The sequence below is a fragment of the Microtus ochrogaster genome, linkage group LG7_11, assembly GCF_000317375.1.
Source record: "Microtus ochrogaster isolate Prairie Vole_2 linkage group LG7_11, MicOch1.0, whole genome shotgun sequence".
Classification (NCBI taxonomy): domain Eukaryota; kingdom Metazoa; phylum Chordata; class Mammalia; order Rodentia; family Cricetidae; genus Microtus; species Microtus ochrogaster.
This window is the reverse complement of record NC_022032.1, coordinates 2,464,468-2,488,078: the sequence shown is the minus strand read 5'-3', so window position 1 is coordinate 2,488,078 and position 23,611 is coordinate 2,464,468. Positions and strand designations below refer to the sequence as shown.

At 41.2% G+C, this 23,611-nt stretch overlaps 1 protein-coding gene across 1 annotated transcript in view; it reads left to right on the top strand.

Moving 5' to 3' along the window:
- Window positions 1–17,675, top strand: part of Adam18 (ADAM metallopeptidase domain 18) — a 53,041-nt gene extending 35,366 nt beyond the window's left edge. Inside the window, exons 15-20 of the mRNA XM_013351962.1 lie at window positions 127–325; window positions 2,713–2,812; window positions 4,137–4,323; window positions 7,488–7,568; window positions 11,282–11,396; window positions 17,521–17,675. Coding sequence (XP_013207416.1) covers window positions 127–325; window positions 2,713–2,812; window positions 4,137–4,323; window positions 7,488–7,568; window positions 11,282–11,396; window positions 17,521–17,675 — 837 coding nt within the window. The remainder of the gene's footprint in view (window positions 1–126; window positions 326–2,712; window positions 2,813–4,136; window positions 4,324–7,487; window positions 7,569–11,281; window positions 11,397–17,520) is intronic.
- Window positions 17,676–23,611: the final 5,936 nt, after the last annotated feature.

The following is a 23,611-nucleotide window of genomic DNA, read 5'->3' as shown; positions in this document are numbered from 1 at the left end:
AGAATTCTTAGTCTGGGGAGGTGTCAGTCCCCCAGCCACAACCACACATGTTTAGCTGACTCCTTTGACCAATAATTATAGAGTCATTCGCAGCTCCTGGTCTTTTTTTTTTTCTCCTGTCCCTAGCTGTCACCAGCAGGCACTCCCTGTAGGAAGGCTGTTGACCCAGAATGTGACTTCACAGAATATTGCAATGGATCCTCTAACCACTGTGTTCCTGACACCTTTGCGCTGAATGGTTATTTGTGCAGGCTGGGATCTGCGTACTGCTACAAAGGACAGTGCCAAGCTCTCAACGACCAGTGTGTCGGTTTATTCGGAAAAGGTACTGCTTTCTTTTGTATTTGTGGTGCACTTGGACTGCTCTGTAGAGTATATATTATATGCCATAGGGCCTCAATGAGGAAGAGCCTGGGTCACAGTTTTAAGGAGCGACAAACTGAAATTAAAGAAAAAAAATTAAAAGCATGATTGAAAATTTCCAAGAAAAATGCCATGTAGGTTTGGTTTGAAAAAAAATATGTTGCCTATTCCTCCTAAATTATATTAAAATATGAGTAGCAAATAAGCAGATAGTGATGGCTTAATTTTCTATTATCTACCACATTCATAATCCAGCATTGAAAACATGAGCCTTACAAAGCTGAGAGTGAATGCCATTCACATGTAAGCTCTTTTCTGATCAAGGAACTGGTAATGCAACAGCAGCCACAGGCTACCTGGCCAGAACTCCTGCTTCTGATTTGTGACAGATTTTGTTTGTTTGAGACAGTCTCATTACATAGTCCAGGCTGACTTTGAACTCACCATCCTCCTGTTTTGACCTTATTCACATTTTTTTCAAATAGCATTTTAGAGAAATCCAGATAAGACTCCTGCATGCCTGCTGGTGTTTTTAGTGTGCCCCAATATGATTATCTATACGTTGAATGATTGAAATAGTTTGAATAAATATCAGATTTACAAGGCAATGTTAGACACCAGAGCAATGGGTTTGGGAAATAACAGGAAATACGTTTCAGGATGAACAGAGAACCCTATGGGCATGTAGGCTATGACTGGAAAACAGTTAGGATGGACAGAGTTTCCTGTCTGAGATAACATGACTGGGCTTTAAAGGAAAAGATTGGCTTCCAATTAAAACGTGGAGAGGAACTTCATTAAGACAGAGCTTAGAAGAAGAGAGTGAGAAAAATCTGCCACAGTCAGCATGAAGGGTGGCCTGATGTGGGGAGGGAGCCTTCAGAAAAATGCTCCAGACAGAGTGGGTATGGGTATATTCATAAGTCATTAGGAATCTAGTTAATGTTGTGAGAATAATAGACTTTCTCCTAGGCAATATGAGCTGTCTAGCCACATGTTCTTATCCCAAATTACAGTACCAGCTATTTGTTCCAGCTTATGGGATTGGCCTTACATCCAAACAGAAAGTGGTTGGTTACTCCCGGGACATTTGTACCACTAGTGTACCAGTGTACACATCTCGCCAGGCCTTTGTAATTGTAGTGTACAAGATCGCAGATGGATAAGTAGGATTAATGACTTTTTTTGTTCTGGTAACATGCGTATCATGTACTAGCACCATTAAAGCTAGCCAGTAAGGATGAAACTTCCAGGTCGTACCAGCTTGGTAGCCTCTTCAGCTACAGGATCTTCCTGTTAAGTTTGGGAAAGTAGCCAAGAGCAATGGCAATAATCTATAATGTTTGGGGAGCTATAGGACCTCGCTAAGAGGTAACCTGTTCCTGACACTGGACTTGTTACTTTATAAAAACTAATTGGGGCTAAGTTGCCTTATTGTGAGTTAACTCTGTTTAAACTCTTTTTAAATGTAATTTTTACATAATCTCAGACATGAGCACTATATTTACATGATTTCCATACTCCCTTGCTCCTCCAACTCCTCACATGTCCCCCCATCTCTCAAGTTCATGACTTCTTCTTTATTGTTTCAAACATATGCACGTATGTAGTGTAAGTACAGCCAATTGAGCCCATTTGGTGTTGCTCCTATGCGCATGTGTTTAAGATTACTTGGGATTGAGTAACATTACCTGAGAGCTTGATACAGGAGAAACTGGTTTTCCCTCTTTCATCAGCCATTGGTGCCTGTATGTCTTCATCTAGGGAGAGAGAGCCTTCTAACCACTCTTGTAATTTGTTCAGGCCTGATTTGGTTATTTATCTGATCACCAATTGAGAGGATTGAATATTATAGGCATGTGTACACATAAATAAAATAATCAAAAAATCAAAAGCAAGGTGGATTATGCCTGAGGAGCAAATACATAATCTTTCACTCTGATCTCTACATATAGAGACATGTACACACACAGGTACAAGGCACATGTATATGCACATACGCAGGCACACACACAGTACATATTTTTAGAAAAAATTTAAGGGGGCAAAGATGGACATGCATCTAATGCTAACCCTCAGGAGGCTGAGGCAGGAGATTTTTGAGGCCAAGACCAGTCTGAGATGTATAGTACACCTTGTTTCAGAACAACAAAGAAATACGTAAATATATCAATGTAACTACTAGCATTGGATATGATCCCTTTTGTTTTGTGTTATGACATTGGCACGTTGCCCATGAAAATCAAGCTCGCATGCCTATTTTGAAAGGACAGTTTTATTAGTCCGTGACTAAAGAGCGCGTAATCTGCATTCAGGATAATAACCTAAACGACATGTTTCCCATCGTAGGTTCGAAAGGCGCCTCCTATGCCTGTTTTGAAAAAGTTAATTCACCACGTGGAAAACTGGCAAGCTGTGATTTTAAAAATTCATCCCAATGTGCACAAAAGTATGTATGTAAAGTGTGGTTGTTTTTCTGAGTCCTGTTGCTTGACAAGTGACAAATACTAAATCAAGACAACTATCAAATTGTATGACAGGAAAATATTCTCATGCATGCATGAACACGCTCATGTGCGTGTGGGCCATGAACACCATGCACACGTGTATTTGTGTGTAATCTCGTAGAAATTCAGAGTTTTCACTTTCCTCCAGTTTTTCCCCTTTACCCCCCCCCCAAGAATCGGACTGAATGAGGGATAGGATGAAATGTATTAAGAGGAATTGCCCGCTTTTCAGAAAATAGGGTGTTCTGTTCTAAATTAAGTATTAAATTTGGCTCATGTTTTAAGTCTGTCTGTCATTGTAGGTATCCTAAAGCAGGTATTTGATTTTTTTTTAAACAGATGATTTTTGAGAGAATTTTCACCTTGTTTCTTATTTCCAAATGACTGATATGTAAAGCCACAGAGCATGTCTCCATGGCGCGACTGGACTATTGTAACGTGGTTTATTATAGCATAAAACACTGGAAGTGACGGCCCTGTAGCAAATGCTACCAGAATTTTACTTGGGTATTTTTTTTAAAAAGTCACAAGGGGCTTGGAAAATTCTAGCTCCTGTAAAGTCTTGCTAGAGTTGGAGCCACAGAACTCATGGGAAGAGAGCTAAGATGTGGTGGTCGACACTGTGATCTCAGTGCTGGGGAGAGAGAGAGAGAAAGGCAGCTCTCAGGGACTCACTAGTCACCCAGCCTAACTTCCTCAGTGAGCCCGAGGCCAGAGAAAGACAAAAAAGTAAAGGTGACTGGCACTTGACGCCTAACCCCCATTGCTGTCTTCTGGCCTTCATGTACACGCCCACATACATGTATGGGCACCTATGTACACACGGTTTTGAGTGACAAATGTATTGTTAAATTCTATGGGATATTATAATATACATATAATAATAATGTCACATAATCAAAAGATACTGAAAGAATACGTGGTTTGCCACTACTGGGCAACTCCAGGTGACAGGTCCAGCCTGACTGAGCTGTATTAAAGTCAGCCTAAGTGTCCCTGAAGATCTGCACTAGAAAACAGAGTCATGTGTAGATGTGTAAACTAAGTAGATACACCTCAGTTCTGCCACAGTGCTAATTAATCTGCTTGCATTTAGCCGTTTATGTTTTTTAAAAATCTTATAACGTCATAAAACAATGTTGCTGCTGTGTCATTTTTCCCATTTTACGACACTAGCCAAGCATTCAGGCCACTATCCATGCAATACTTAAGGAAGCTGGAATCACTGAAAAGTAAAATGATGAATTTTGTCTTTTCCATTTCCAGGGATGTTCTCTGTGGGAAATTAGCTTGCTTTCAGCCACACAAGAATGAAAAAAGCGCAGCCCGGTCTGTGATATATTCATACGTTCATAACAGGGTGTGCCTGTCCACGCCTCCTGGGTTATCGATGAGGTCAGATGGCAGAGATTATGCGTTTGTGGCTGATGGCACTGTGTGTGGACCCCAGATGGTAAGAGGCTGAGGATTACGTTTCGCTGTGTAATTACCACAGCCATGTTCCAGGACGGTGATCACAGTTTGACCCTGAAGCTTGTGTTCCTTTCCAACATGGTGTGAAATAAACCTTAGTTAGTGGGTTGCATTGCTTCTTCTCAGTCCCTATGTGAAAAAACTGTAGGCTTGGACTTGGTTTGTTTGCTTGTTTGTTTTGAGACGGGGTTTCTCTGTGTAGTCCTGGCTGTCCTGCAACTCACTCTGTAGACCAAACTGACTTTGAACTCAGAGATCCACCTGCCTCTCTCTCCCAGTGCTGGGATTAAAGGCGTGCGCCACCACTGCCCAGCTAAAATGTACAAGTTTTTGACCCGAGTCTACTAACCACCAAGTGCTATTTTTTTTAGACCTAATCATTTCCAATAGTAAATTCTGAGTTTTCACTTCACCTTGCTTCGCTGCAAGTCATATCCATATTGAATAAATTATGTGCTATGTATCTGATCAGAATGTAAATGTGAGCAGTTTGGAAGAGCCAAAGCTGACCTAGGAAAGCGTGGCTAACGGCTATCGCACAGAGACAGGCTCCTATGTGTTAGTATAGCTGTGTACACGCATGCGCACATTACACTCACATAGTCATTATACACAGACAGAACCAAAGTTCAGAGTTTATCAGTCTAGGGGATGAGGGGACCCAGCTCTGAAAGCACACAAATAGCCCTTTGAGGTTAAAAGTAGTGATTATAAACACTTTAGCGCACTTTACTTGGAGATTACAGAGCCAACTCAAAACTCCAAAAGCAGAGGTTCCTGAACCTCAGAGATGCTTATTTGTTCTGAGTAACCCAGTTCCTGGGTCTGCCTGCCTTGTGTGGCCAATTTCCTCATGAGCTACATTTATGAGCTCACTTCTCACAATTAGAATAAAGAGAAGGTTTAGAATATCAGGTTAGGGAAGTGTCATACATGGTGGACCTGGCCTGTTTCCCTTGTCTTAGAATATTTTGGTGTTTTGAGCTGTAGGCATGGAGAAACCCACAGTTCTGAGCCTGAGATGCACGTAGGCCCTACTCTGATGACCAGGAAAGAATAGAACTCCACCCCCAAATAAATGAGCAAGCCATTAGCAAAGGTGTATCTTTCAACTCAGATCTTCCAATAGGATAGTAGCCCCAGATACCTCGATCAGAATTCCACACAGGACTATGAGGTAGGAGCTCCAAGCACTGGGACCTAGCCCACCCCAGATAGTGTGCCCAGACTCCACAGCTGCCAGGACAGCTTGCCAGATTTTCTCATCATCTAAGTGGGAACAGACAAACTTCCAAGAGTGCCAAGCATGATTGCCTTGTGAATGGAGAATCAGACAAAAAAAAAAAAAATTCCTTAAAGCGACAGTTGTTAGTTTGTAGAAGATAATGTCTTGCTCCTGGTCAGGGACACACATTACTGCCTGGCAGGGGGGAATTAGCTTTTCCAGTCTATGGCCCAAACTTGTCTCTTTCTTCCTGCTAGGCTAAATTTATTTCTAAGTAAATATTGTGTTATTATTATAAAGACAAAAACTTTAAATATCTTTATTGAATTGTCCATTGTTAATTGGTAGAAATGTACCTGATTTTTTTCAACTTGATATGTTATCCTGAAACTGCTGAATTCATTGATGTATCAAGTTTGTGTGTGTGTTTGTCTGTGTATCTCTATGTAATCTGTAAGTCTGTGTGTTTGCACAGGCATCTGTGTGTGGTTTGCCGTTCTGTGTATGTTTGCCTATCCATCTGTGTGCATTCTGTCACTTCCTGTGTGTTCCCATGCTCATCTGTGTGTAGTGTGTTAGCATGAGTGTTTATATACACACATCTCTGTGTGTTTTCACGTTCATCGGTGTATAATGAGTCAGTGTGCGTTTTCATGGGCATCTGTGAGGAGTCTACCAATCTGCGTGTGCTTGCACTACCTCCATGTGCAGTCTGTAAGTTGTCATATGACTGCAAAGGCATCAGTGTGCAGCATGAGACTAAGGTAGATGAATCTGGGGACAGTCTGTCAGCCTGGGTGTGTTTGCCTGATCATGACTTTACAGTCTGTCAGTCAACCTAGGTGTATGTTTTCTTGGACATCTATGTGTAGTGTGTGAGCCTGTGTTTGCAAAGCCATCTGTATGTAATCTGTCAGCCTGTGTGTATTTAAATAGATATCTTTGTGCCGTCTACAAGCCTGTGTGTGATTACATAGCCATCTGCCCACAGTCAGTCAGTCTGCGTGTGTTGACATGGGCATCTCTGTATAGGCTGTCTGCGTACATTGGAGATCTACATATATGATCATGTCATCTACAAACAAATAATTTTATTACTTCCTTTATGATTTGAATATCTTTTCTTTCTCTTTAATATCTAAATTGCTCCAGCTAGAATACTTCATATTACATTGAATATTGAATGTAAGGATCAAAGAAAGGCTAGTATATACAAGTTATGATTTATTTATTGGTTACATGTTAATTTTGAATAAATACAAAGATCTCATTTTCATCCACATTTGATGTATTCACTTTGTGAATTACTTAATTACATCTTGTGTCAACAATTGAAAAACATAAGCCACAAAGCCCAACAAAATTGAAAAAGTTAAAAGAGACCAAAATAATTACATACCCAGATTACCGATTACCATTTGATTGCTACTTTGACAGGACAAGATTTGATAATTGCCAAAAAAAAAAAAACAAAGTTAAACTATTTCTCTTACCTTATAATTCTGATATATGCCACCACAAAGAGTCAAAACAACCTATGAATTGTATTTGAGACATAAGAAAAATTATTCTCCAACCTCAAGGGGGCAATTTTGACTTTTATCCAACAATCCATTAACAAATATTGACAGTGTAGGAAATGCAATGCGGACTTCAGTCAGTTCAAACTGTAGGGATCAAAATTCAAACCACACATAGTCCCTGTCTAGCTCCGAGTAGAGAGGCTCCTCCTGCTTTGATACCATTGCTGTTGAGGGGCTTATTTTAGAAAGCTAGAACATTGGTATTGGAATCAAAGCCAAATGGATAAGCAGACCTTGGACATCTTTGATGCAACAAATATGTCCCTTTTATGTTACAAATAGTGGTTTATTTTATGTGACATTTGTGACCGTGAAATATCCTATGTTTAATTTTAGTATTGCATAAACAGAACTTGCCAAGAAGTTGATCTAATAAGAAATGACTGTAATGCCACTAAGAAGTGCAAAGGGAATGGGGTAAGTGACTCCACCCATGCAGGCGACTGTGACCATGCAGGTGACTGTGGGCGGTTCCAATCTCCTGCTTTGGAGAACTGATGGCTGTGACCAGGAACCTGGAGGCAGGAATTTCAGCAGAGCCATGGAGGAGTGATACTTACTGGCTTGCTCCACATGGCTGTGTTGGGAGTGGTGTTGTCCCCAGTGAGCTGGGCTCTCCACATCAATCATCAAAAAATAATGCATTACAGACTTGCCCACAGGCCTGTTTTACAAAGGCATCTGTCTCAGTTGAGAGTCTCTCTTTCTGAATGACTGTAGCTTGTGTCAAGTTGATGTACAAACAGCCAGTACTGCCATCTTGAATGTGTGCCTGGAATTCTGCCCAAGTTTTCAAGTTCAAGTGCACTTCCCACTTTCTCTTCTATGAGGTTCAATGTGATTGGTTTTATGTTAAGGTCTTTGATCCATTTGGACTTGAGTTTTGTGCATGGCGATGTAGAAGGACTTGTTTTCATTCTTCTACATGCTGATATCCAGTTATGCCAGCACCATTTGTTGAATATGCTGTCTTTTGTCCATTTGATATCTTTTGCTTCTTTGTCAAAGATCAGGTGTTCATAGGTGTGTGGATTGATATCTGTGTCTTGATTCAGTTCCATTGGTCCCTCCGTCTGTTTTTATGCCAATACCAGGCTGTTTTCAGTACTATAGCTTTGTAGTAGAGTTTGAAGTCGGAGATTGTGATGCTTCCAGAAGTGTCTTTATTGTACAGGATTGCTTTGGCTATCCTGGGTTTTTTTTTTTTCATATGAAGTTGAGTATTGTTCTTTCTAGGTCTGTGAAGAATTTTGCTGTGATTTTGATGGGCATTGCATTGAATCTGTAGATTGTTTTGGATAAGATTGCCATTTTTACTATGTTAATTCTACCTACCCAAAACCATGAGAGATCTTTCCATTTTCTGGTGTCTTCTTCAGTTTCATTTTTCAAAGATTTAAAGTTCTTGTCATACAGGTGTTTTACTTGTTTGGTTAGAATTACTCCAAGATATTTTATGTTATTTGTGGCTATTGTGAAGAGTGATGTTTCTCTGATTTCTTTCTCAGCCCATTTACCATCTGTTTAAAGGAAGGCTACTGATTTTTTTTTTTTTTTGGCTTTTCGAGACAGGGTTTCTCTGTGGCTACTGATTTTTTGAGTTAATCTTGTATCCTATTACATTAACAAAGGTGTTTATGAGTTCTAGAAGTTCCTTGGTAGAATTTTTAGGGTCACTTACATAAACTATCATATTATCAGCAAATAGTGAGAATTTGACTTCATCTTTTCTGATTTGTATCCCCTTGATCTCCTTTTGTTGTCTTACTGTTCTATCTAGAACTTCAAGTACTATATCGAATAGATATGGAGAGAGTGACCAACCTTGTTTTGTTCCTGATTTCAGTGGAATTGCTTCGAGTTTCTCTCTATTTAGTTTGATGTTGGCTGTTGGCTTGCTGTATATTGCCTTTATTATGTTTAGGTATGTTCCGTGTATCCCTGCTCTCTCCAAGACCTTTATCATGAAGGGATGTTGTATTTTGTTGAAGTCCTTTTCAGCATCTAATGAGATGATCATGTGGCTTTTTTTTCCAGAATGTTTATATGGTGGATTGCATTGACTGATTTTCCTATGTTGAACCATCCCTCCATCTCTGGGATGAAGCCAACTTGACCATGGTGGATGATTTTTCTTATGCATTCTTGGGCTTGGTTTGCCAATATTTTATTGAGTATTTTTGCAACAATGTTCATGAGTGAGATTGGTCTGTAATTCTCTTTCTTAGTAATGTCTTTGTGTCGTGTGGGTATCAGATAATTGCAGCCTCTTAAAAAAAGTTTAGAATGTTTCTCTGTTTCTATTGTGTAGAACAATTTGAGGAGTATTGGTCTTAATTATTCTCTGAAAATCTTGTAGAATTCTACACTGAAACCACCTGGCCCTGGGATGCTTTTTGGTTGGGAGACTTTTGATGACTGTTTCTATTTCTTTAGCAGTTATAGGTCTATTTAATTTGTTTATCTAGTCTTGATTTAATTTTGGTAAGTGATTTTTATCCAGAAAGTTGTCCATTTCTTTTACGTTTTCCAATTTTGTGGAGTACAGGTTTTTGAAATATGACCTAATGATTCTCTGGATTTCATCTACATCTGTTGTCATGTCCCCTTTTCTTTTCTGATTTTGTTAATTTGGATATTCTTTCCCTTCCTTTTGGTTAGTTTTGATAAAGATTTGTCTATTTTATTGGTTTACCGAAGAGCAAACTTTTTGTCTCATTGATTCTTTGTATTGCTTTCTTTTTTTCTATTTCGTTGATTGCAGCTCTCAATTTGATTATTTTCTGCTGTTTAGTCCTCCTGGGTGAGCTTGCTTCTTTTCGTTCTAGAGTTTTCAGGTGTTCTGTTAACTTACTAGTGTGGTATTTATCCAGCTTCTTTATGTAAGCATTTAGTGCTATGAACTTTCCTCTTAATACTGCTTTGTGCCCCATAAATTTGGGTATGTTGTGAGGTCATTTTCATTGAATTTTAGGAGGTCATTCATTTCTTCCTTTATTTCTTCCTTGACCCATTGATGATTCAGGTAAGCGTTGTTTAAATTTTTTGTGTTTGTGGGCTTTCTGAAATTAGTGTTGCTGTTGAATTCTAATTTTAAGTCATGGTGATCCGATAAGATACATGAAATTATTCCAATGTTTTTGTATCTGTTGAGGTTTGCTTTGTTAGATAGTATGTGGTCAATTTTTGAGAACGTTCCATGAGGTGCTGAGAAGATGTTTGAATGGAATGTTCTATAGATGTCTGTTAAGTCCATTTGATTCATAACATCTCTTAGTTTCCTTATTTCTCTGTTAATTTTCTGTCTGACAGACCTATCCAGTGGTGAGAGTAGAGTCCAATAAAATATTTTTAAAGGAAAACTAACTTATGTGATCTAAATTGAATTTCCTTTACTATTCTTTGGGTTTCTCTATTTCTTTATCAGTACCACATTTTTATGATTTCCATAGTTTATGGTTCATAAAATGATCATAAAATGAAGCTATTCATCTTAGCTCTTTGTCAACAGTGAAAAGCATTGCTGTTCTAGACCTTTTTTCTTTAAACACATAATTTAGCTTGACAGATCTCTGTAGTCTGTATCATGAGATAACTTGCCTAGGACTTGGTTTAGGGTCATGGTGAATCTATGGATCATTTTGGTAAGATCAAACATCCCAAAAGCATTCCATTAGCATGGACTATCTCTCCATTTCTATACTTTAAAAAATTTTTTTGAGACAGGGTTTCTCTGTGTAGCTCTGGTTGTTCTGGAACTCTGTAGACCAGTCTGGCCTCAAACTCATAGAGTTTGCCTACCACTGTCTCCCAAGTTCTGGTATAAAAGGCATGCATCACCACTGACCTACTAAAAATTTAGTTTAGTACAATTTTTGTCATTTTCTTAACATAAATCATATTTATAAGTAATTATGTTCATAAATAAGTATGCCACTTCACCCGTGTAAATGGTGAATAGCCTTAAAAATTATATTTTTAATTCCAAATTCCTATTTTCCATTGCTGTAAACAATTGGCATATGTCTGAGATGCTATAAAACCTTTAAAGTAGTCTGCATATTTCAGTCACATATATCAGATTTGCCTGCTAAGACGATTCAAAATGACTACATATTTTTCTGCTTTAGGTATGTAATAACTTTGGTAATTGCCAATGCTTTCCTGACTACATGCCTCCAGACTGTAAATTACAGATTGGGTCACCAGGGGGCAGCATCGACGATGGAAACGTTCTCAAATCAGGTCAGTACAAATAAACCTCCAAGACAACTAGTCTGTTGTTTTCTGTGGTATTAATTGAAGAAAGACATCTTTGTCAAATCTTTCCCAGCCCAGTTAAAGGTAAATTAGCTGGGTGCCATATTTGTAATGAGTTTCCTCTGACCAACTCTAACCAACTTAGTGATATAAACTAAAATAGGATTGCACTCCTTAAGTTTCAGAAATGTCGTTAAGTAAAATTTTTTAAAAAGTCATATATAGAATAATGAAAACTATATGCAAAGTTTGTATTTCATATAATTAAAACAGAAAATTATTGAAAAGCAACCCTGGAATACACTGTTCCTTCTGACTGAGACTTAGAAAAAAATACAGCAAAATGTAAGTGTATTCCCTACCAGGCGATAATGGTAAGTTACATTCTGAGTACGCGCTCATATTTTCCCTTGTTCCTATGGTGAATGAAAGCCAGGTCACAAGCCATTCGCTGGTACAATCATTAATTCCTTCATATATCTCCTCCACGAGCATGTCAGCAGGTATTTGGAGAAGGAATAATACGGAGATCAGAAAGTCTAAATAATCAATAACATGGAAGTTTAATAGTGAAAGTGGGTTACCTGACAACCAATGGCGTTAGCTAGGTTGGCCTGAAGTAGATATATAGGTGGACAATGAATAAATTGTCTCATATGTCAAGTATTTGAAAATAGCAATGACTAAAACATGGTTGTGAATTAATAATGCTTGGCATCTGAAACAAGAGGTTCAAGGATGCTGGACACATTCCTTTGAGAGTCAAGAGTTGAAGGGAGCATGAACTGATCTGTCTCAATTTGCACAGCGAGAGTGGTACACGACTATAATCTCAACACGCAGGCATCTGGAGCAGGAGGAGAGCTGCGAGTTTGAGGCTAGCCTGGGCTAAAGTGGAAGACCCTATCTGTGTTATTTAGGTCTCTATCGCTGTGACAAAACACCATGACTCACAGCAACGTGGGGAAGAAAAGATTTATTTCACCTTGTAGTTCTCAGACCACACTCTGTCCCTAAAGGAAGTCTGGACAGGAACTCAAACAGGGCAAGAACCTGGAGGCAGGAGCTGCTGCAGGGGCGGTGGGGTTGTTATTTGCTGGCTTGCTCTCCTTGGCCTGCTCAGTTTCCTTTCCGGTAAACCCCAGGACTACCACCTTCCCCGGGGTTGCACCACCCACGGTGGGCTAGGGCCCCCCCACATCAGTCACTGATTAACAAAATGCCCTGCAGACTCATTTCGGAGCCCTTTTCTCAGCTGAGGGTTCCTCTTTCAAAACAGCTCTCACTTGAGCCAAGCTGAGAGGAAACTAGCCAGACGCTGTCTCAAAGGAAAAGAAATTGAATAGCAAGCAGTTTGGCTCTCTGTGGAATTCATGCGAAGGTATTTTTTTTTTAATAATGCTGTTTATAATTCACTAAGGACACGAAGAGCTCATAATCCATAGTTCATACTTACGTTAGGTGGCCTCGGCAATTAGCACGGAAAGGACACTGTGTAATTTCAGGGCGCCGTGGCATTTTAGAAACACAGTGTCTGAGACAAGTGCCTGTGCTAACAACATATACTAAAAAAAGGAGCGGTTGAAGCCGGCCATGGTAACTCCTGCCTGAGATCCCAGCACTTGAGAGACTGGAGCAGGCTGATTGCTCCAAGTCTGAGGCCAACCTGGGTTTCAGTGTGAAATGTGGTCTGAAAAACAAAGGCAGAGAATAAAACAGAAAATTAGATTCTTGTTTCGAGTCAGGAAGGAATAATATCAGAAAACTGCATGAACTATTTGTCAAAAAGAGTATAGACCTATGGGTAACTGGAGGAGAACGTAGGCCTATGGGTAACTGGAGGAGAACGTAGGCCTATGGGTAACTGGAGGAGAACGTAGGCCTATGGGTAACTGGAGGAGAACGTAGGCCTATGGGTAGCTGGAGGAGAACGTAGGCCTATGGGTAACTGGAGAGGAGTATAGGCTTAAGGGTAATGGTGAGACAGCTTCGACATTCCTGTCAATGCGATGGAAGAACGGAGGAAAGGAAGGAAGGGAGAGAACGGCTGGAATCATTAAATGACGCGTCAACCAGAGACCCAATCCTCTAGTCATGGGAAGTATTTGGAATAATGAGTGTGAGAGACAGATTCCCCCCTTGACGGACGTCATCTCCCCTCAGCCAGTTCTGTCAGCACCATAGTCCAATCAGGAAGGAGCAGTAGAGGAAACATCAGGTTTATGGCTGCGGACTAAGGGAAGGGAGAGAGGACAAGGAGAAGGACTCAAATGTTTGGCATCCTGCCCACTGCACTGCAACTATGTCACCAGGAGAACACAGAAGAAAAGAAGAAACTCTGTGGTTACTGAAATGAAAAGGATTTTGTAGTTGAAAATTCCAAGAACTGAATTTTTATTTCATATTTTTCAGTGGTTCCTTGAAGATTTTGAATAACTTATATTGTGATCATATTTACCACCCTCCCTTGGTTCTTTCTGGGTCCACGTCTCTTCCTAATTTACCCAACTTCGGGTCCTCTCCCTTTTTGCAACCCATGAAGTACAGTTTTTACTGGTCATATACTCTTGGATGTGTGCCCTTCCACTAGAACATGGTCTATGTACCGGGGCTTACGTGACGGAAGAAGCTCAACTCTCCCTCTCCCTGCAGCCATCAACTGACTCTGTCACGGGTGGGACTTTGCGCCCCCTCCCTCCACGTCATGTGTTTGTCTGGCTGAGTGTTGCACAGGTCTGGGGCATTCAGTCAAAGCTTCTTGAGTGCCTATTTGTCCTGCTGTGTCTGGAAAGCGACAGTCTCTTGTAGTCATCCCCCACCTCCAAGTCTGCCAATCATTCTTTCCTCGTCTGCAGGGAATCTTGGGCCTTGGTGGGGGAGGGGTGTGGTGTGGCTGTCTCATTTATGGCTGGGCATTCTGCAGTTTTATAATTTGCATCTTGACCATGCATGGGTCTCTGTTAACTTTCACCTACTGCAAAAAGAAGCTTCTCCGATGAGGATGGGAGAATGTGCCAAATCTACGGGAAAGATGATTCCGGGTCAGTTTAATATTATTTACACTTAGCAGAATAATAAAATATATTTAATAAAACATAAAAATATTTAAGATTTTTCTCAGTTTTTAGTTCCTCGAGGATTTCGAACAAAGCACTTTGGCCATATGCACTACCCTCCCTCAGCTCTCCATAGAACCTCGGCTGCTTCCCTATCCAATCAAGTTAGGGTCCTCCCTTTTTTTTTTTTTTAATCCAAGTAGTGGTGACATTTCTAGCCACAGTTCCTTGTCAGGCCAGTCACTGTTGTAGCTCTCGTGGTTCACAGCTGGTCGTCCACACGGCACTCGCCAGCACTGCGCAAGCCACCCAGTAGACGACACCAAACCTCTAGGTGGTGACAGACTGCTATTTTTATGTCCTATGATTCAAGGGTGTGGTGTCTTCGACAGTAGGGTCTCACCTTCTCATTCAAGGAATAGCCAAGAGTATTGGCCTGTCGTGTTTGCTGGAACTATGAGACATCATGGGTCCAATACTCCAAAAGAGGTAACCCATTCCAGATACTGGTCACTTGCTGGGCCCTGGTGTCTAGGAGAGGCTTTGCCACCCCATTGGTGCATAAGTCCATTGCAGCTTTGTTCTGTTTGTATGTATATGTTTTAGGAAGCTGCTACAGTGTAAATTTCCATATGACTTTAAAAAATGTCCTTAGTCTTATTGTCCCCCGCCCGTATTCCCCGACTCTGCCCTCCCATTCCCTCCTTCTGGTTGTATCACTCCCCTTTCACCCTTATGCCACTGTTTCCTCTCCCCCTCCTTTAAAAGACCCCCATGTCCCTTTATTAATTTTCTGACCTCTGTGGCTATTCCAAATAAAACACACATATCTGAAGACCCAAAGCCAATACCCAGGAATGGGAAAAAACTGTAATGTTTGCCTTTCTGGGTCTGAGTTGTCTCACTCAGAATGCTCTGTCCCAGTTCCGTCCACTCACCTGTGGACTTCATCTTTCTTAACTTCTGGATAATCTTCCATTGTGTAAATGCCCTACATTTTCATTATCCATGCACCAGCCAGTGGGCATTTGGGCCGTGTCCATTCCTAGTTATTATGAGCAGAATAATACTGAACATGGGCAATCAGGCATCTCTCTGACAGGCTGCAGCGTCCATTGGGTAGATGCCCAAGATGGTGGAGCTGTGTGAGAAGCCTCCACACTGGTTTCCACAGTGGCCGGACAACTTTGCCCTCACACCGGTGGGTAGAGAATAACTGTTTCCCCTACATCCACATCGGCATCTGTCATCATCTGCTTGGGGGATTTTGCTTTCGTTTTCTTGGCCATTTTGACTGAGATAATATGAGTTTCAATTTACATTTCCCCAACAGCTAAGGATGTCAGACATTTAGAAAAAAAAAAAATGTTTCTCAGCCACTTGTTTCTTCTTTGGAGAATTCTGTTTGGTTCCACACACCAGTTTTTAATTTGGTTGTTGTTGCTTTCTCTTGATGTTCAGGTGTTTGGGGGAGTTGTTTTTTTTTTTTTTCCTCTATATATCTGAGGCACTAACCCTCTCGTTGACATGTGTCTAATAAAGATTGTCCCATTCTGTAGGCTGCCTATAGCTGACCACGCCCCTTGCTGTACATCTGTACATTGGCTTCTTAGTTTCACGAGGCCCCACCTGTTAACTGTTCGTCTTAACGTTTACACCCCTGGGCTCCCGCTCAGGAAATCCTTTCTTGTGCCACTGAGTTCAAACCCTATTCCCTGTTTTCTCTTCTATCAGATCCATGGTATAAGGTCTCATGTTGAAGTTTTTGATCCATTCGGAGTTTAGTTTTCTTGCAGAGTGAGAGAGAAGGATCTAGCTTCATTCTTGCACTTGGAGTTGTCAATTTGACTAGCACCATTTATTGAAGATTTTATCTTTTACCCAATGTGTATTTCGGGTCTCTTTGTAAAAACTTAGGTGCCTGTTACAGTTCAGGCTTGCATGTAGGTTTTCAGTTCTTTTCCATGGATCAATGTTTTATGCCAGTACTATGCTGACTTTTATTACTATAGCTCTGTAGCATAACTTGAAATCTAGGATGGTCATATGATCAGCAGATTGTTTTATTGTTTAGGATTATTTTGGCTCTAGTGGGTCTTTTGTGTTTCCATATGAGATTTATTTTTTTTCAAGTTCTATGAAGGATTGCATTGGGATTTTGGTACGGATCACACTGCATCTATAGATTTCTTTTGTTAAGTTGGCCATTTTCACAGTATTAATCCTACCAATTCACGAGCATAGGTGATCTATCTTTCAGGGTTTTTTTTTCAGTGTCTTAAATCTTTCATTGTCTAAATCTCTCACTGCCTTGGTTGTATTTATTCCAAGATCCCCAGCACATGCACGCAGATGTGGTGAAGGTGGAAAAAGGAGGCTTTGTGCGCCTAAAGCGTTAGTACTGCATGGAAAGATGGAGTTTTCTAAGATGTATGCATCTCAGGAGAGGAACTTCCCTAGCAAGGCAGTGGACAAAAGTTTTTATAACAAAATTTTCTTGCATTTTCACTTAAACTCTGTTAACGTAGTGACTTTTAAACTATTTAAATTAAAATAACTATTAAGTTATAGATAAACTAAGAATTTGAGTCAGGTTGAGCAGACCTGACTCTCCAGCATTTGTGGCTTGGTGGGGAAGCCCTCAGCATCTTTCCTTGCTGCATTCCATTTGAAATACCCAGCATGTGGTCATCTGCAGATCTCTGCTCTGGACACGGTGATCTTGTCCCCCGTTCTAGAAGAACTTAGAGCCCTGGGATGTGGAGAGGTCGTTCAATGGCATCTTTTGAATTATTGATGTAACCAATGAACCACACGAAACCAACATCCCTCCAAACAAGTAGGGGGGGGCACCAGAATATTAAATAAATATGCAGAAAAAGACATATGGTAAACATGTCATGTAGTTTTGAAGTGTTCTCTTATTTCCCCCAAGATAGTTGCTTGCAGTTTGCCAAAGTATGAAGCACATTATGCATACATGAGATTAAAGTGGGAAAAAAAAGGAGGCTGAGCTTCAGACGAACCTGTCCTCTCTGGCGTTTCCTTTCCAGACATAATTTTGACGGCAAAGCGCTTCAGCAAGCATCAGGACAGCTGGATGATCCTGGGCTTCTTCATCTTTCTGCCTTTTGTCTTAAGTCTCATCATTGGGATCATGAAGAGAAACGAGAGGAAAATCCTGCCTCAGAGAGAATGCCAAAAATGAGGGGTAAATACAACCAATAGTATCAGCCTGTTGGGTTAAGTGGAACTGCGTTTTAGTGGTTTATGTTCTATTAGGTTATTTGACTCCTTAAATATGAACTATTCTTGGCCCCATAGAAGTTGAATTCTTTTAACTTTCTTTCTCAGTACTTCAGCTCCCTGGATCTTTTTCTAGTTGTGTTCCACACTGCACTGGGAACTTAGTTTCTGAAATGTCAGTCAGAACACTCCTCCTCTCTCTCCGAGGAAGAGAGAAAATGACCATTTGCAGTCAGAGTGCAGAGGCGCTGGTAAGTCACGGAGGCTGCTCCATTTCTGAGTATGGCTCCCTGGCTCCAGGAGGATGAAGGTTTCAGGCTGTTCTGATGTAAGATTAAACAGTGTGTGGGAGAGAGGGGGACATGGGTCTGTGGTTAGGGGCACATACTGTCTTGGCAGAGGAGCCATGTTTGGATTTCAGCATGCATTGAGTGTGGCTCACAACTGCCTGTGATTCTAGTGCCAGGGACTTAATGCTTCTGGTCTCTGTGGACACCTGCACCCAAAAACACATACCTAAACACACACGCACACGCACACACACACACACACACACAACACGTGCACATACACACGCACACATGAGCATGCGCACACACACATGCACCTGCACTTAAAAAATAATAAAAATAAATCCTTTAAAAGCATAGGAAGGGGGAACGGGCCTTTCCAGATGAGTTTAGAATCCAGTTTGAGCTTTAGGCTGCCTGCCCTGAGAATCTGCCCTATCATTTACCGTTGGGACAGGGAAGTGAGTGATGACGTGGACATAGTGGGTTCTGGAGAAATCCAGGCTCAAGGACTCAGTAACTTAGATCCCTAACTCATGGTTGGCCAAGCTGCAGTTTCTCTTGAAAAGCCTTGTGGCCTTGTGTGACCAGCCGAGGTGTGTGCTGCCTGCCACAGAAGCGAGTCTGCCACACCTGGCTGTGTGTAGCTGGTCTCAGAGAGGTTACACATTTGGGCTCAGTTGGTGAGCTGCATTGTTAGTGCCTCCTGAAGGTTTTGCTGTCTGGTAATTGCCAACCTTTCCAGATGATGGCACCACACAAATCAACCCCAGAAAAAAACCTGGTCTCCCTCCGGAAGGAGGATGCAGATCTGAAACCACAGGCTGTCAGTAGTGATGCTGGCGATGTTACTGGCTGCCCTGGTAGAGGCACAGGTTAGGGGCTCCTGACCTAGAAGGATGGGTTCATTGTGTGGTATGGACAAAGGGTAATTAACACTCTATTTGCTGAAGGAATTCTTTAACGTCAGGCTGAATTCCCTTTATAGCTCGGGGGAGTTCAAGAATGATGGTACATTAAGGGAAGAATTTTTTTAGGTCAGTTTGTGTTAGAGACGCAGAATGAATACAACTGATATCCACTGATTTTTATGGCTGGAGGGACCAGAGCGTGGGAGGGGAGAGTGCAGAATTGTCCTCTCCGTTTGAGAACAATATACAGGCAAATAACTAAGACAATCCCCAAGCTAGCCCACACAGGCTTACATCACGCTGCCCATGAGCCTATTGTTAACAGATACCCACAAGATACAGGCTCTTAAAGTCTGGCACACAAAGAGCAGGCCTCTGGTGGTATGGCTGTTCATCAGTATCGCTTATGGAAAGTCAGGTGCCCCTTGTGAGTTTAGTCTGTTGATTAAATCTAGTGAAAAAAGCGTTTGGAGTCATTAAAATGCTCTCCTTTTTGAGGTTGCTTCTCAAAAAGCCACCTGTGAGATCAGTTGTCACCCTTTCACATGTCCCTGGAACCCTGCCTACACACTCTGTAAACCGCTTATGGTGCTGGGGTTGGATGTGTTTACCTGCAGAACCCTATGAAGCTGCCACACGTCACGGACTACACATCATACACTTCCAGGAGGTTCCCGACCACCTATTAGTCCCCTGAGGATTTGGAAGGAGCAATGGCCTCCTATCTTCACAGTGAAATTATTCTTCATACATCTTGTGTTGATCAACTTTACTTAAAATGTTCAATTGCAATTTTTGGAATGACCACAAGATGTCGCTATACATTCATTGTAACAAAAGAATCTAACCACCATTATGGCTCAGCCTGGCAGAGCTGGCCCACCAGTCCTTGATAGATCTGAATTCAAAATTTTGCCAAATGCACGCCTGGACATCTGCCAACGCTTCTCTTACTACATTTTAGTTTCTAATTAAGGCTAATGTGTTCTATATTTATTTTTTCTATGGAGATATTGCTTATATGTATTCAAGCATTGATGGACAACTTAATTATGTAGCAAAAAGTACTCTCCAAGTTGAAAATTCAAATTCTACTATTAAATATGTATGTGATGGTATTCATGTATGTTTGTGTATCTCTGTGTGTATATGTGTGCATTTTTGGGTATATATGTGGTTATGTGTGTGTGTGTGTGTGTGTGTGTGTGTGTGTGTGTTAGGGTTTCTATTGCTGTGATAAAACAACATAACTATAAGCAACTTGGGAAGGAAAGGATTTAATTCTATACTGTGGACACTTTATCACAGCAAAATGTGTTATCTGAAAATGAGTAAATAAGAACTTGCAGCTTTCATTGGAACTCCAATTACCAATCTGAATATTAGCTACAGCATGCTATTAATACTGGTGGGCAGCCTGGACTCCCAGACCAATGGGAACCATGCCTGGTACCCTTGCTAGGAGTGCCCTGGAGTCTCTATCCTTGGGTGCCCCGGGGTACCTATTGTTGAGGTCTCCGTGTATCAGGTCACTATGAGGGTATTGACCACCCAGGGTCTAGGGCAGTGGTTCTCAACCTTCCTAATTCTGTGACCCTTGAATACAGTCTCACTTGTTGAAGTGACCCCCCCAACCATAAAATTATCTTGTTGCTGCTCCATAACTGTAATTTTGCTACTGTCATTAATCGTAATGTGACTATCTAGGATGCAGGATATCTGATAGTCAATCCTGTGACAAGGTCGTTCGACCCCTGAAGGGGTTTCCACCCACAGGTTGAGAATCCTTGCTCTGTGTTCTCACAAGTGAACTCTACGTAAATACAGACAAGAGAAGTCTAACCTTCCACTTAGTTTCCCTAAGCCATGACTTTCCCTCTAGGAATTAAAGCGTGTTAAACTGAGCTGACCAGGAGGCACATACCCGTAACCCCACAAAAGCAAGACAATGGAGCTTCATAAAATCTACCAGTCTTTAAAACAGACAAAAGGAAGGCAAAAGAAAAAGTTCAAACTTAGAAAAAGAAATGTGCCCTGTTTTATAGTTGTTTCATGGCTGTAATCTGTTTGTCCAAAATGTAGATTATAAATACTAAGTAAGCATCCGTGCCGTCTAAAGCATCCATGCTGTCTCCCTTTCACACATCTTAGACAGATCCCTAACGATTAGGCATGTCTGCCATGGGTTGATTTTTCATGTTTGTGTATTTGAAAGTCACTTTAGGTGGAAACCCAGAAGCAGGTCTGGTTCTCGACCCAACTGTGAATTTCTCTTTTCTTCTTCATTACAGCATGCTATTCATCACATCAGAAAGCTGCCAAGGAGTTTAGCAGTGAATAGACCAAAGGAGAAAATGTGTGTTCTAATCCCTCTGTTACCCCCACCCCCGGATACAGTTTAAACCTCAGACTTTTGTAAAAATAAAATGGATCCACGCACAAGTGGAGGCTTCTCTGCGTCTCTCCAGAGTCTGTGGGTGACAGGTGACAAACGGCTGGCCAAAGGTGGCTAGTGGCAAATCCTGGGAGGGCTGTCCAAAGTCCTCACCCTGGAAACTTCTGGCTCCACAGACCTGGGGCCTGGACAGAGTAACCGATTTAAGGAAGACAAAGTGGGCAAAGGATCAAGAATGAAAACCAATGAGTTTTTACTCTAAAAAGACAGAAAAGGCACGGATGAGCCCAAGATGTGGGGCTTGATCATGGATCTGATGAACCTTCCGTGGGATTTGCTTGAATAAGACAACAGACCGAAGCCACCAGAGCAGCTAGTGAAGGACAAATGGCACGGGACTCCAGTGACTCCGCAGCAGACAGGAGGGGAGTCCAAATGGTGCTGGTTATGTGTGTTACAGGCAACATGGATCTCACACACAATAGAAAATACCACCCAACCACAGTCCCACAACCAATTCAGAACAAGTTACTTCAGTAGCTTTCTACTCGATACAGAAATACAATCAATTCAAAACATTTCCAGAAAGAGATCGCTGTAGACCCAGACAGTATCAAAGATAAATTCTAACCAACCCTGAAGGAGAAGTTGATAGTAATTCTGCAAAAAATCTTCCAGGAAACTAAGATCATTATGCCTGCCCTCATGTATAATAAACAGCATCATATGGTAACCAAAAATGCTCTGCTGAAGCTTCTGAAACGAGAAAAAAAAAATCCAAGGACCCATGAACAGCAAATCCAGCCTGCCACACCTAGAATAGACATGGCTTTATTTCACTCTAAGAGCAGGGCAATTGGGGAGCTTGTGAGCTTCAGTATAATCAAGAACTTCCAGGAGGCACCTGAGCTCTCTTCAAAGGCCAAATGACCCTTCCAACTGGTATACCTACCTCTACTTTGTTTTGTTTATTTGAGTCAGGGTTTCCCTGTGTAGCCCTGGCTGTCCTGGAACTCATTTTGTAGACCAGGCTGGCCTCAAACTCACAGAGATCTGCCTGCCTTTGCCTCCTGAATGCTGGCATTAAAGGAGTTCACCACCACTGCCCGGCCTAATTTATTATTAGTACTTTTAGCATTTTCTAAGTTATTTGTTTTACTCAGAATTTTATGTTATATACAATTGTGTGGAGGTGGCTGTCATTATCTCTCCCTTGCACCTAACCCCTGAGCACTTTTTCTCATTCAATATCATCCTTTGCTACATAGAGAATTCAAGACTAATTTTGGATAGAACCTTGTTCCCAAAATAGCAAAAGCATATGCTCCTGTATCTGTTTGTTGACAAACATCGATCGTATATAGCTCTAATTCCACGTTCCTAACAGATGTCATCTCTCATCATAGTTCTTCATCACAGTCAATATTCATGTTCTCCACCACGGCATTTCATGTGGTCCTGTCCATTGCAGAAACACAAAATATAAAACAAAATTTAAAACCTCACTTGCTGGAGACCCGGGGAGAATGCTTTCTGAATAAAATGTTTGCCATCACAAACATGAGAACCAGAGTTTAGATCCTCAACACAGGGGGTTGTGTTGAGTGAACCTCAACTCACTGTTGCCAAGGCTGGCCTTGAACTTGCGGCAATCCTCTTTCCTCCCAGCCTCCCCAGCGCCGGGATTAAGGCATGCACCATTGCAACCAGAGACTCTTGATTCCACTAAGTTCATGGGATCCGTTTCATACTGAAACCATGTAATTTCTCCACTGATCACAGTTGATTTGTGGGCAATGTAAGACATATTTGTGACCAGCAGTGGTGACCTGTGCCCCATGACCTGTGCCCCATTTGTGTTAAACACCTGTGAGCAGCCTGATCCCTCAAGTTCACAGACAATTCAGAATAATTACTGGGCTTTCTGATTCAATGAATGAACTAAGGAAAAAAATGAGTGAAAAAAAATGAATGAACATGTTTATTTTTACTTAAACAATCTGTGTAACCCAGGCTATCTTCCAATTTGCTGCCCTCCTGCCTCAGTCTCCCAAGCGTTAGAATTATAAACATCCCCAGTCGTACTTGGGTTAATTTTTTTGAAGGGGAAATATTGAAAGGAAAAATTATGTTGCTCACATGGTCACAAAATCTTTTGAACTGCTAAAATCTAATACAGCTCAGATCTAACTAATATCCTAACAAGTTATGAGTAAAATATCCTTCCTCTAAACTGCTGGCCAGCAAGAGATTGTGACCCATCAGTGCAGTTCCCCACAGTTCCTGAGCTGGATGGTAGAAG